We start from the raw sequence: 14,552 nt of genomic DNA, 5'->3' as shown, positions 1-14,552 counted from the left end.
TCATCCCTGTTGACAGGAATCCCAGTTCTCATGGATACATTTTAGACTTAAATGTTTCCAACATTAACTGGGATCGCGTCTGTCTACAAATCCATGAACGTTCTTATCATTTTTAAGTGTCAGCCTCATCTGGCTGCAGCCATAATGACACTTGGATCATTTCCTATTAGCATATACTAGCACGTAGGAGCAGGTTGTGGCTTAAGAGATTAATGAATAAACAATTCCTATATCTATTAAACTCCTGCAGCGCCCCCCGCAGCAGAAACAAGGCGTCGTCTGTCTTCATCGATGATTTAAACCTCCAGCAGCTGATTTACTGAGTTCGACTGACGCTTGTTGTTGATGCAATGATTGGAATAAAAGATCAGAAAGGCTGCTAGAAGTCATTATGAATGTGTCCCTGCAGCAAATATGGTGGGACGTGAAGGTGTCCCAGCACGCCATCATGTCTGATGCTAAAGGAGCGAATACAGGAAGTGGTCAAGCTTCTTCTTGGTGTTCCAGAGAACTGGAGCAGCTGTCCTAAAGCAGCCTTGCAGAAGCTCCGGGTCACTTCACTCTGTTCGGATCAGCCCAGAGCAAACCGGGGCGACGTCCTCCTGAGGCTGCTGGTGCGTGTGAAGCCTGTGTCTGCATGTGCTCCAACACATGGATGGAAGGGTGAAGCACTTGCTCTGCCCTCACAACCACAACTGGGGCGCCCTTGAGCAAGGCCCTGAACCCTGACTGGTCCAGTGGTGCAGCTCAGTGGCAGCAGATCAGACTGTGGTTGTACTGGGGGCTCCAGGTGTGAATGTGCTCAGGGCCTTGCTGGGGGGGGGGGGGCCATCACTCCCCCTGGACCTGCCCTTCAAACAGCAAGGTTACAAAAACGAAGGAGACAGAGTTTGTGATTGTTGCACAGTCAAACACTGACAACTGTATGGTAGGAGTGCTGCTGGATGCAGGCCAACCTGCACCTTCATTTAACTCCCATCACAAAAACATATCATCTGCCCCCCCCCCACACACACACACACACACACACACCAATTAATGCATGATTCAAATCAAATTGAGATTGAATCTGTTCTCCTCCAACTTTCTTTCTCACATCTACAAGGAAGCTAACCACCAGCAAGGATGTTCCTGCGTGGGTTCTCTCTGGTACTCCAGCTTCCTCCCACAGTCCAAAGACATCAAGAGAGGACGAGGCTGATTGATACTCTAAATTGACCGTAGGTGTGACTGTGAGTGTGAATGGTTGTCTGTCTCTATGTGTTGGTCCTGTGATGGACTGGTGACCTGTCCAGGGGGAAGGCTGCTGGGATAGGCTCCACCCCCCACCACCCTTAACAGGATAAGAGGGAGAAAATGGAGGGAGGGATGGGTGGATGGATGGATGGATGGATGGATATTTGGTTGAATTCTCCAGGTTGATCTAGAGACAGGTTCCTCTCACAGAAACACAAAATGCTCCATCAATTTAGTCCTAAATCTCTTTTTGTTCTTCGTGTCTGTTCTTTTTCAGTAATATTGGCTTTTTAAATCTTTTTTCCCCTGGATGTTTAAGGTAAAGTCTGTTTTTATGAGCTTCAAACGTGACATTCAGAACACAACGTCGTCAGTTGAAGCTGACAGTTCTACTTTTTTTTTTAGAGAGAACCTGCTTGTTCATGCTGCCTTTAAGCTGAAGGAGGCGGAGACTCAGGTTGATTGACACAACAGAGATGCTGGAGAACATGTCTTCAATACATGTGCATAAGGAAAAACTCCAATTGCAGGTTAGACACCGGTCTGTCTCTCTGTGGATCTGTCCTCTCTCAGGTCTTCTCTCTCTCTGGATCTGTCCTCTCTCAGGTCTTCTCTCTCTCTGGATCTGTCCTCTCTCATGGTCTTCTCTGTCTCTCTCCGGATCTGTCCTCTCTCAGGTCTTCTCTCTCTCTCTGGATCTGTCCTCTCTCAGGTCTTCTCTGTCTCTGGATCTGTCTTCTCTCAGGTCTTCTCTGTCTCTCTCTGGATCTGTCCTCTCATGTCTCGCAGTGGGACATTAGTTTATTGGCTGACATGTTACTGCGTTTGACTCATTTTTGGGGAACACAGTGACCCGTGGACGTGAGGACAGCGTCTCTTAAACTTCACACATCAACACCAAATATTAAACTAGGAATAAAAGTTTGTGGCTGGACGACTGTGTGACGACTGGTGAGCTGCTGCCGCACCGAAGAGCTCCACTCCTCCGTAACCGGGGGAGCTACGAGAGGAAATGGGGGGGCTCTCTTAATCCAAATTTTAAGACTATTCGCCCTCAACCTGTTACGTCAGCAGCCCTCGACTCGCCTCGCCTCTCGCTGCTGAACAAAAACCGCTGGGAGCGCCTCGTTGCTCCAAGAGGCGCCGCGTCCGTCCACCATGACAGAGCGAGGACTTGGCGTGTCAGCCGCGAGGAGGAGAGGGACGGAGGCGCCGCGGAGCGCTGCGGGATGAACTGAGCTCAGCGTTTCTCTCTCTCCTCTGCCCTCAGTCTGCAGACCGAGCGGCTCCGTCATGATCCGTTCTCTCCTCACTGCTGGTCTCGCCGCCGTCCACCATTGCGTCTCACAAATCGGACTTTTTAGCTTTTTAGCGCCTGCTTCTCGGACTCTCCAGAGAAAGAGGATCGTTACCGCCGTGGTCGGCATCGTCATGGTTCTGGCGCTCATCATCGCGATCCCCCTGCTGGTCCAGACGTCCAGGACCGACGCGCACTACGAGAGGATGGGCACCTGCCGGATGATCTGCGACCCCTACAACCCCAAGCCCAGCGCCACTGCTTTGGAGGTCATGCAGGACCTGAGCGCCATTCCCTCTCCCAACTTTGTTCAAGGGAAAAAAGGGGAACCGGGTCAGCCAGGGAAACCCGCCCCGCGGGGATTGAGGAGATGGTAGAAAGACGGGGTCCCCCGGGGTGGTGCGCACAGAGACCGGCGGGCAGCTGGGTGCTGCACTCGGGGGCGCGAAGATTGCGTTTTATGTTGGACTGAAAAACCCTCATGAGGGTTACGAGGTCTTACGGTTCGACGACATCATCACGAACCAGGGGAACCACTACAACCCGACGACCGGCAAGTTCAGTGCCAAGTGTCCGGGATTTATTACTTCACCTATCACGTGCTGATACGCGGCGGAGACGGGACAAGCATGTGGGCCGACCTGTGCAAGAACGGACAGGTACCGGTTCTTGTTGTGTTCCGTGTCAAATTGCGAGGTTTTTTTTCTTTTCTTTTTTTGCAGAACTTTTAGGCTTGGGTTGCTCTACCGAGGCGCGCGGGACCCAGCCTCAGCATATCTGATGGGGAGGAAACGCCTACCGGAATGAAGTGGAACAGCTGGTGCAGTGGTGTGCAGAAAATAACCTAATCCTCAGTGCAACCAAAACCAAAGAGCTCATTGTTGACTTCAGGAAAAAGGCAGCCCAGCACCTTCTTATCACCATCATTGGCCAAATTGTGGAACTGGACTCCTCCTTCCGTTTCTTAGGCACCACTCTCCACCAGTCCCTATCATGGAACGTGAACACCAGTCTCATTGTAACCAAAGTCCACAAAGACTATACTTCGACCATCAGCTGAGAAAATTTGGGGTTAATCAGGCAGGCATGATCCAGTTTTATCGTGCAGCCATTGAGAGCGTGCTCACCTCTATCCTGGTCTGGTATGGCAGTGCAGCCAACCAGGGCAAACAACAGCTTGAGAGAGAACTGTAGCAACCATGGGCATCTACGGCAGAAGGGTTGATTACTTTTAAAGGTACTGACTAAATTACTACAGAGTACCTCACCTGAGAGTAAATCTGTCAGTCGGCACTAAACAAATCATCAAAAGTATTCATTCTGTCTTTTCCGAGGACAGACCTCACCCAGACATCTCCTAAAAATTATGCTAAATTAAATTAAATCTTTATGTTCCACTGAACGTGTCATTGAGCTAGCAGTGTACCCTCAAATAATGGACATATTTTCCACCAACATGTGGTTCCACCCTGACCAGTTAACCGTCCCAGAGACAACTCCAGGGAGAAGATGGGGATCCCCTGAGTCAGCAGGACCAAGACAACTCCTAGAAGGAAGCAACAGAAACTGAGTAAATGAGTACAGGAGGAATTCAGTTCCTGTTGTGGTGTTAAGTGATATTTTTAATCTTTTTTTTTTTTTTTTTTAACTGCCTCCATTTTTGAAGCAGAGATATGGACATCTCCAAACCTTCCCCAGACCGATGATTTCTCCAACTACTAAAATGAACTCCCCTTGATGGTCCATTTTCCTCACTTATCACGCGGAGACACGACCGGATCACTCCTCTCTGGATGTTTCTCCATTTGCATCCCGCCGCACGTCAACTTTTGATTCAGGAACAGTAATAAGTGTAAATACTACTAAACTTTAAGAATGTAACCTACTCTCACGTCAAAATCAAATGTACATTTTGTGCTTCAATTGCTAAGTTGCCCATTTATTCAAATGTATTATTTGATCTCGCTCCAAAAATGTGTGTATTCTCTGTCATCAGTACAGACACAGGACAAAAAAATAGAGCAAGATTTGTCACAGACTTCTCACAACACTGGTCATCAGACAGAATGCAGGTTTAAGGCACTAAACTGCCAATTACTAATTTATAAAAGTATTAAGGGGAATCTTAGTCGGAAAAGTCGATCATAATTTGAAGTGTGTTCGTTTTATTGCAACAGACAAATTAAAAGATTCTGCATGAATTCCGTTAAAAACATATCGTAAGAGAAAAGCAAGAACAATCGGTTGTGCGCAGTCCCGTGTGAGGCTGGTGATCTAGAGGTTTATGTTCAACTCAACACAAAGCACTTCAACCGGATGCTTTATCCATGGTCAAAAAGCAGAAGTGACATTGCAGTTACTGCTTGTAAGAAGTCCTTTTGTGTCTGATGTGTGTAGCATTAAACTAGTGTGTTGCAAAGCTTGAGAAAATACAATGTGTGAACATTCCACAAATGCAAGTCCTCAGAAAAGTTACTGAACATGTTAAACTGTCTTCATATAAAGAAGAAGCATGTTGATATTGAATACATGCGCTGTGCTGCTTATTGTGGTGTCTTTTCTATGGTGCTGAACTGAGCAGAATGGATTTTCCCAGGTGAGAAATAAAGGATGTCTAGTCTCATCTAGAATTTTTATTTTTTTATTTATCCATTTTAGTTTTGCGCAGTTGATTCTGTGTGGCTTTAATCCAGCCTCCCACCCATGAGCTGAGCTGTCTATAAATCATTACGTGAGTAAATATTATCATTGGTCTTCATGGAGAGAAGGAAAATTGGATGAAGAATGTGTTTCAAAGTAGTGAATAGTTCAAAACAGGAGTACCAGCACCCAACAGTATCAAGACAAATAGATTATATAGGGTCAGAATCATAGAACAGAAAATACAAAAAAGCAAACAGGTCAGCGTGATCAAATACGAATGAGATAAATCACATCAAATGGCACCCGAGGCTGAAGTGCTGTACATGTCAGTGGGTGCAGGTAGAAGGTTAAGGTCGAGGTCTAGAGGTCAAGGTTACATCCTAGAACTCTGGGACAGCAGAGCCGAACGAGTCCATTGTCTCTGCAGTGTTCACGGAGGAAAGAGGGAGGTTATATTTGTGCTACAAAAAACAAAATTAGCCTTCACCTTTTATATATGCAAAATCCAGATATGATCACATTTCTCCAGTGTCTACAGCAACACACACACTAACTTACACAAAGGTTTGAGGGCCTGCATGGCTCAGAGAAGCCGTCTACCATCCTGCCCACCCCCTGAATATTCATAATAACACACAAATCATGTAAATGATTGTACAGGGTCGTAGTACCAAAACACGGGATTATTAAAACGACGGCAAAGTTTCTGCTTGCACGTCTGTTTGCAACCGGGGGGAAAAAAAATCATTTCGTCAACATGGTTCATTTATCAGGCACGAACACGGTCACTCAGAAGGCCGCAGCATGTTGACTCTGTCAGAGGTCAAACTGCCCGTCAAGTCCTCATGGAGGATGTTCTCATCAGGTCCCCTGGACACCTGCAGCCTCTGTCAGAAGACAGAATAGGAGAAATTCATAATCATGTTACGCTTCACTCCCAGTGCGTCCTCTTGTACAGGTATATGAGGTGGTGGCCTTTCATATTCACGGAGGGGCATCACGTGTACGCGGTCAGGTCTTCGATAAGGTTCCAAGGCAGGTCAAGAGTTCAGAGGCTCATGCAGTAGGAGTATTCACATTTCCTCTGGGAACATTGCACTGGTACAACTATTAATGTGCTGCAATTGCTAAGTCAAACTAATCACACGCCACCACCACCAGCAGCCATGACACAAGGATGAAAACGTGCACCTTATTGAATCAAATCGCAGGCATCAGCATGACAGCACCCTCACCTTCAGAGGAGGCATCTTTAGAGCTTGTGTCCACGTTCAGAGCACAGAGCTCCTCCAAGGGAGCTGTTTTAGGGTGCAGCGTTGTCTTTGGGGATCGGTTACTCAGGCTGGCTGCTGGAGTGCATAAAGTTCTCAGTCTCTGTTTAAAAAAAAAAAAAAAAAAAAGACTTTCCAGTGAATCCTGAATCTTCAACAGTACCACAGTAAAATTTCAGCTCACAGGAAGTATGTGAGAATACAGAGTGTGTTGACAACTATAGAGCCAGGTGAGCAACCTAAATTAAAAAAAATACACTAGACCTCCAGGTGCAAGTAAATAAAATGAATGAATAAACATGTACTTGATGTTGTAACATCATTCTGTGCAAATGTGCACACTATTTTAGGAATTTCAGCAAATCTACAGCTTCTACAATGCCACAATATGGCATCATGACATTGGTTCCTGCGCTTTTTAAGTCCTGGACCCCCTAAAACATTTCACCCTCTGCTGTGCAGGATGTGCTGCTGGTGGAGAATTGTTGGGTGTAAATTCATTGAAGGAGTGTGGAACTGGACCTGCTCTACTAGTGAAGAGTCATGAGGTAACTTTTGTTGTGATTTGGTGCAACATAAATAAAACTGACTTGACTTGACTTGAAAAAAGTGGATGAACAATTCACGGTTTGAGTGAATTACCTGTTTCATTGTTCCTGGGGTCACTGCCATTCTATAGCAAACCCAAAGAGGAACGCAAATACCGGAGGAGAGAGCCAGAAATATCCCAATGCCATAACCCCACCAGGGGTACTGGTAGGTGTTATTGTATTTCAGGGGAGTTAACTTCACCAAAGAGAAGAGCAATATTCCCTAGGAATAAAAAAAAAGAGAACACACACTTGACGAAAGAGAGTTTATAGTTGTGTCAGTGCTCATGAAAATCCATCACATTTTAAATTGTTTGTCTTTAGATGTTCTTCCAAGTCCTGAGCGTATAAATTTGAATATACAGCTTGAACAGTGTTCACATACTTACAAGGCAGACAGCTGGGGTGGAAAATCTCCAACAGTATTTCATGTAAGGCCAGGGGCGGTAACCAATCATGTCTGTTATATTGTCATAGTAACGATCAGCGCCTAAGAAAGACACAGCCATTTTAGTTTGATAGATCAACTACTGTGTAATAATCCATGTTGTACTGTATAAATGCAACAGGAAGTACTCGGGCAGTGCAGTAACTTTACTATCCCATCAGTAGTTTTCATCTTCAAAACATCTCTCTTTCACATGCTAACAATTTCACTTTTGCTGGGTAATTACACCTCCATGGCTTGAGTGGGCTCACAAGGGTCATGGTAACACTGATTTCATCCCCTAATGTAGGTGACACACTGAGTGGTTGTTGAGTCTTGTGGAGTCCAACATCAAGCAAACCTCTCAAAACATTTACACGATGTTAGAAAAGATCAAATTATTGTTTAAGCCCCCAAAACACTGGGCTTCTAGAAGTACATGTAGTCATGTTTGTTCCAACTAATATAATTCCTCATACTTGGTCCCTGCCTTGAACCAGGACTGAAGCCAACCTCCTCAACTCACAATAGTCAAACCAGCTTACAGAGAGAAATATGCAGACGTACGGTTCAGATCACCTGGAATGAGTAAACTCTTAGCTAACACTTGGGGATCAGGGATGTACATGCTTCAGCTGGTTTTATCTGTGGTGAAGGAAAGCTTGGTGGCAACCCGATCTGAGGAGGTCGACATGGATGGTACCACCAACGACCGTTTCAGAAGCAGACGTGACTCCATCAGTAAAGACATTCTGCAATGGTGCAGTTAACTGGCCTGGTCCAGGTACAGCGATGGTTTGATTATTAAATCTGTGCAGGGAAACTAGGTACAGTTTGTCTTTGGCGTGCACACTCTGACCAGAGCAAGCACTCAAATAGGAAAAGAGAGGCCAAAAAAATGTTCCTGGAGTATCTGATGTGATAAGAAGAGGCTGGGGAAGAAAGACCAGGTGATGTCTCACACCTCCAAAGACCTGCTGGAGCTTTAGATCGCTTCTTTTGTCAAGCTGTGGGAATCTAATGTGATAAGGTGTTGTCAGAGTAAATGTTGAAATACAGAGAATAATCTCAACAGTTGGCCCTGGTGTTTCAATTTATTGTCCTTGAATGAAATGTATCTGTTGTTCACCATATATCCATCCCACACAAACAGACTCCAGAATGGCAAATATCATGATTGGTATTCCACCGCAGGCATAATAGTCAAACAGCAGAAAAAGATAAAGTCCCCCCTGCCACACATAAGAGAGGGAGAGAAGAGAAGAGGATCAGATTTCAACTGTTAGAGAACAAACACTTCCAACATATATTTGACAGTGAGGGTTTATGAGAACTAAGAAAAAGAAAACAAGTCCTACCTGCATCACCATGAGCAGGCCAACGATGAAGGAAACGACGCAGATGACAAGAAGGAGAAGTTTCCGTCGATGACCAATGAAGAAGAAGGAGGGATACGTGTCTGAGATGGAGGTGACCAGACCCTCCAGAAACACAAACTGTGGGGGGAATAATTCAGTCTCATTTCATCAAAATATTCCGTTCTGTTCAAATCAGATTCTTAGTTATTCTAAAAAACAAACCCAAACTGAACTCTTAAGTGGAGTTGTCAACAATTTTTGCGTAGTTTTAGTAGGCTAAACCCTTTTACCCAGTACTTCTTTACTGCGTCACTGCCATAAAAAGTATTTATGAGGGTTTCAGTCTCTGTCTGTGGTTTCAGATGCAGTCCTGGCTGTGACTGTGAGAGTATTTTGTCATTTAACATAGGAGAGAAGACATAAACTTTGTCATTGTGTTTTCAAAATTTACAGAAAGTAAACGGAAAAGGAAAAGGACCAAAAGGCTCGTATCGATATGATATAAGTGGCTTTGTTATGGTACTGTGAGACATCAGTAAGAACAATACAACACACTCACCTCGCTGTCAAGTCCAAGGAAGATGATCATGATGAAGAACAATGCAGCCCAGAGTTGTGGTAGAGGCATCAGGCCTACTGCCCGGGGGTAGGCGATGAAGGCCAGGCCAGGACCTGCAAACAGCCCAGAAACCATCAGTTGAACCAGTACACTACTGACATCTAAAGAGATATTTATATGATGTTCAGACATCTATGGAGACGTGTAAATTGTGTACATTATTTGATGTTTCTGTGTTATGGTGCGTACTTCGAAAAAAAAAAATTTATCATTGTGTTTTAGTATTTGCTGTTGTTTAATGTCATCTTTTTTGTTTGTTAATTTTTTTCTCCTATTTGTGCAGGTACTTTACATTTTAGGGCCAATATATGATTTAGCACAAGATGTCAAGACAGCGTCATTATTCATTATTCAAAATTCTCCTTCTAACTTACAAAGTCCTCAACAATCAGGCACCTTCATATTTGACAGAGCTCATAGTCCTCTATTATCCAGCAAGAACCCTTCGCTCCCAGGATGCAGGGTTACTGGTTCCTAGAGTTTCTAAAAGTAGAATGGGAGCCAGAGCCTTCAGCTATCAGGCTCCTCTCCTGTGGAACCGTCTCCCAGTTTTGGTCCAGGATGCAGACACCCTCTCGACCTTCAAGAGCAGACTAAAGACCTTCCTTTTTGATCAGGCTTACAGTCAGGACTGCTTAGGCTGGGCCTTAGATATGCTGCTGGAGGCTTAGGCTCTGGGGGATCTCCCATGGTGCACTGGGCTTCTCTCTCCTCCTCTCTTTCCTCTCTGTCCTCCTATATTTGTCATCCATAAATCATACTCATACGTGTTACTAACTCCTCCTCTTCTCAGGAGCCTTCAGGCTCCCCTCATCCCAGATCCTGGTGCTGCTGGAGGAGGCTGCAGACCTGAAGAGGCTCAAGCTGCCACCCGTAGCTCCACCTGCTCACGTCCCTGTCTGTCCATCAGTCTCTTCCCTTTCTCTCCTTCTTTATCTCTGTCCCTCTCTTTCCTTCTGTATATCTGTCTTCCTCCATTATCTGTCTTTGTCTCTGCCCCGCTCTCCTGCTCTCTTTCCCCCCAACAGGTCAAAGCAGAAGGCCGTCCCCATTGAGCCTGGATCTGCTGGACGTTCCTCCCTGTTAAAAGGAAGGTTTTCGTCGCCGCTGTTGCAGGATGTGCTTGATTGTTGGAGGAGTGAGGCACTGGACCTGCTCTACTAGTAAAGAGTCATGAGATAACTTTTGTTGTGATTTGGTGCAATACAAGTAAAACTAACTTGACTTGACTTGTCATACCTGCTTTGGCCACAGTTGAGATTTCAACTCCCAACTCATGCGACATGAAGCCAAGAACAGAGAAGATTGCAAATCCTGCAGTGATGCTGGTCAAACTGTTTAGTATGCACAAGGCAAAAGTATCTCTGAAATAATAAATCAATAAAAGATGATCACATACTGCTGCTTCATATCACACAAATAATGAAATTTATAAATCATATGCGTTAATTAATGTAAGTATATGCTGCAAGAACAGACATTTTTCATACTTGTAGCAGTTGTTGTTGTAGTTGTTGAAGCTTCCCAAAGATGGTAAACAGCCTGCACAGACAGCGATGGAGAATAATGTCTGGCTGCCAGCATCCATCCACACCTTCAAACAGTTTATAGGGGTTTCAGTAATTCTTTTTGTTTGTTATCAGAGTGCGCAGATGTTGGTTTTTTTGTTTTTCTCTCAGAGATTGTGAAACCTAACCTGAGGATCAGTCAGGCGCGTTGGATCAGGAGAGAGATAGAACCAAATGCCGCTTGCAGCTCCTGGTAAAGTCAGCCCACGGATCAGCAACGCAGCCAGCATCACATAAGGAAAAGTGGCTGTGAAGTAGACCGCCTGAAAGAGCAGCGCACAAGTGTTTCTGGCAGTGGTCGTCATCCAGTTACGTGAAAGACTTCATCACAAGTTACTCTTTTTTTAATCTTTGATGGCTGAACTTTCTTCTGAGCGCATCTCACTTTTCCTGAAGACTTGACTCCTTTCCAGACACAGAAGTAACAAATGATCCAGCTTAGCAGGAGACAACCAGCAAGGTCCCAGCGGATTCCCCCCATCTCCTCAATCCCTCCAGACAATCCCAGCACCCTCCTCCTGAACACAAAGAAAGGAAGCTCTTCATATTGCAAATGAACCAAATCATTTCTTACAATTTGAATTACTTACTGCCAGAATTCGCTAACTGCAGATGTTGAATTTTCTTTGGAGTGGGCGTCGATTGACTCATTCTGACCGTAATCAATGCAGTTCTCTATCAGTAAAAGAGCAACACCAACACAATAGAAAATGGTCTGTTATTGTTGCATACGCTGTCATTTTTATGTTAAAGCTATAGAGTGGCACTCTGGTCTCCATCTTCCCCATCCTTACATCAGGCTCTGTCATTACTGATACTGCATCAATTGTTTTGAGTGTCCTGCAAAGCCTTTGAAATAATTCCAATTAAAATTTGGTCCGTGTGGTCTTGGAGAGTCACACAATTATTCATGAGCGTTCGAGTTCCCACTGTCTTTAAATTATCAATTGGATGTACAAGAGGAAGTAGGTGTTCAGTGCTGAATGTGTCATCGGTATCTCGACATTTATCAATATAGACATAAATATAGAAATATAGCTTCTGATATCACAGCTACAGGAGGGTGCCCTGTGCATGGATGGTGTAAATACACATAGATGTTCATGAGCAATGACAAGAGCGTGAATGTTTGGGACATCCATTTATAAGTAGAAGTACCGCAGTAACAGTATTTCAGTACCATTCTATCTAAATGAGGTACCAGTATAAGGAAGAGGTGTACCTGTGTTCCAGGTGTTGTTACAGCTGACCCAGGGGAGACGAGTTTGGAAGGAGCAGAAGAGATAGAGGAAGCCCCAAGCCATGATGACGATGTAATACATACCAGTGTAGAGCATGATCAGTTGATTGCCGTAGCCCATACCTGCAGAAGCGGAAGTACAGTGGAAATGGTAGAAGTAGTATCCAGAAGTATTACCCAGTTATTTCAAAATGCAATGCTTCACTGTTCATAAATACACAAATCTGTCAATTTACTTTTTTTTTTAACAGAACTATAATGTATTCCTAAAATACAGCACTTTACCATTAATGAATCATCCAAAGTATCTAAACTACAGTATTATGCAGTATTTGTTGAACTCTGTGAAGAGCAGTGCACCTGAACAGCACATGGGAAGCTGGGACTTCTTGCTGATTATTTGGTGAGTAGCCATTTTATTTACTCTATAATCGGTGCAAAGTATACAAGTGATGCATCCAGTTTGTTAGCATTGGCCTACTGACAATGTGCACACCATGCTAGAAGGTTTCAGCGGCTGGATTTTGTTCACACTGTTTATTGGGTGGTGATTTAGCAGTGGGGATTATAATCATTAGATCAGAAATCTACTGTTGTAGATTTTCTGTGCTGTAATTTCTTCTTCAAATCTGTGCAAAGAAAAGTATGTTTATGTTATTAATTAATTCTAATAATAATCATTTTGGTAGCTGAGCATGTTGGCAGGCGGCACAGCTCACACCTTGCATCGTTTCTGTCGCTCTCTCCGTGTTATTTGTTTTCTTTTTCTGAAGCTACGCAGACAACTGTTTGAATGCTCCAGGCTATTGGCTGGCTGAGGAGTTCAGGGCTTCATTGTCCACATTATGATAACTGGAAATGAGGGAATATTCAATGAAAATTGTTTTGCAACTTCTCTCTCTCTCTCTCTCTCTCTCTCTCTCTCTCTCTCTCTCTCGCGCACACACAAATAGGCACACACACACACACTTTTGTTGTACTGTTTGCACAGTTTGTGCAGTTTATGAAAATAAAACAGTTGAGTGCAATAAGAAGTTGTGGATTTTTTTTTCTCACATTGTGTTTACATGATGAAAAATCAGTGTTTTAGCTCCGTTCTCGATTCACAAGGGACCATTTGTTGCGATTATACTGACGATTTTGTGAAGACTGACACTGTAGCTTTAAAAACATAGGTTAACTTTAAAATGTTGTGAAAATAATTTCAAAAACAGTGCATACTGTATTTTCCATTCACATTATAAAACCGTAATTTTCAGCAACAGTGAATAATGCTAATTTTACGGTAACAAAATGGCAACCCAACTGCCAGCTACTTCCTGTTTTTTTACAGGAAATTTTCTAACAGATGTCATCCAGTTACCAAAAACACAAACTGTAATTCAGCGACTAAACTACACCTGAATGGAGACCTATCTGAGGTGAGACTGTACCTTCAATTAAAGGACATATCTTCCTCCAACATGTGATTCCACCCTGACTGGTTAGCTGTCCCACTGACACCTCCAGAAAGAAGATGGGGATCCCACAGGTGACCAAAATCAGAACATAGGGGATCAAGAAAACTCCTTTTGTGACAAAAAAAAAAAATCAGTTACATGGGTTGTAGAAATAACAACAAACAGTTTTCTCAGTGCTACATTAAAAAAAGAACGATCCTATTTTCTGTCTGTCTGAGGGTTTCGAATCATTCTCTTACCTCCTCCGTTTTTGAAGCAGAGATATGGAAATCTCCAAACATTCCCCAGACCGATGATTTCTCCAATGACAGCTAAAATAAATTCCCTCTTGTTGGCCCACTTTCCTCTCTTATCACACGTCTCGGGAGGAGCATTTGGGTTGTGGTCACCTTTCATCAGATTTGCATCGGGATTGCTTGTTGGCTCCCTTGCTGGCTCCATCGTTTGGCCTATTGATGGAACAATTCAATCTCACCGCTCCCAGTAAAAATGGAGTCCAAAAAAGAGGTGTGACCTTATCTGAAATCAGTACGAGCTTGTTAAGAAAGGGCCCTGTCAAATCAGACACGATAACACTTTCGAGGGGGGCCATTAGACAGGTCTTGGGAAAATGTGCAGGTGTCTCTCGAAACTGAGATCAGAATCTTGTGTAATCAAGTCAAGTTAGTTTTACTTGTATTGCGCCAAATCACAACAAAAGTTATCTCATGACTCTTTACTAGTAGAGCAGGTCCAGTACCACACTCCTCCAACAATCAAGCACATCCTGCAACAGCGCCGACGAAAACCTTCCTTTTAACAGGCAGGAACATCCAGCAGATCCAGGATCAGTGGGGACGGCCT

The 14,552-nt window shown here is 44.1% G+C and overlaps 1 protein-coding gene and 1 pseudogene across 1 annotated transcript; one reads left to right on the top strand and one right to left on the bottom strand.

Moving 5' to 3' along the window:
* The first annotated feature begins 2,330 nt into the window (after nt 1-2,330).
* Nucleotides 2,331-5,079, top strand: LOC147261326 (complement C1q-like protein 2 pseudogene; annotated as a pseudogene).
* An 882-nt stretch (nt 5,080-5,961) lies between these two features.
* LOC147261325 (sodium- and chloride-dependent GABA transporter 2-like) lies at nt 5,962-14,293 on the bottom strand. Its single transcript, XM_086205075.1, has 15 exons — nt 13,949-14,293; nt 13,683-13,817; nt 12,232-12,372; nt 11,600-11,684; nt 11,395-11,527; nt 11,138-11,272; nt 10,932-11,035; nt 10,681-10,805; nt 9,382-9,494; nt 8,823-8,960; nt 8,594-8,696; nt 7,427-7,527; nt 7,090-7,260; nt 6,401-6,550; nt 5,962-6,063 (listed from the first exon to the last, which is right to left on the bottom strand). Exons 1-15 carry the CDS (start codon nt 14,148-14,150, stop codon nt 5,962-5,964), a joined length of 1,938 nt encoding a protein of 645 aa, XP_086061201.1. The 5' UTR covers nt 14,151-14,293.
* Between the last annotated feature and the right edge of the window lie 259 nt (nt 14,294-14,552).

The sequence above is a fragment of the Aulostomus chinensis genome, chromosome 5 (genome assembly GCF_037954235.1).
Source record: "Aulostomus chinensis isolate RoL2024-O1b breed Wild chromosome 5, RoL_Achi_v1.0, whole genome shotgun sequence".
NCBI classification, from domain to species: Eukaryota; Metazoa; Chordata; class Actinopteri; order Syngnathiformes; family Aulostomidae; genus Aulostomus; species Aulostomus chinensis.
This window is presented reverse-complemented; position numbering and strand designations above follow the sequence as displayed.

Excerpts from the sequence above, each read along its gene's own strand:
- LOC147261325 (XM_086205075.1), bottom strand. The coding sequence starts at position 14,150 with ATGGAGCCAGCAAGGGAGCCAACAAGCAATCCCGATGCAAATCTGATG. Across the intron at positions 11,528-11,599 it reads GCAGTTAGCGAATTCTGGCA|GAGGAGGGTGCTGGGATTGT; the intron begins GTAAGTAATTCA and ends CTTTGTGTTCAG. Across the intron at positions 6,551-7,089 it reads CCCCAGGAACAATGAAACAG|AGACTGAGAACTTTATGCAC; the intron begins GTAATTCACTCA and ends TTTTTTAAACAG.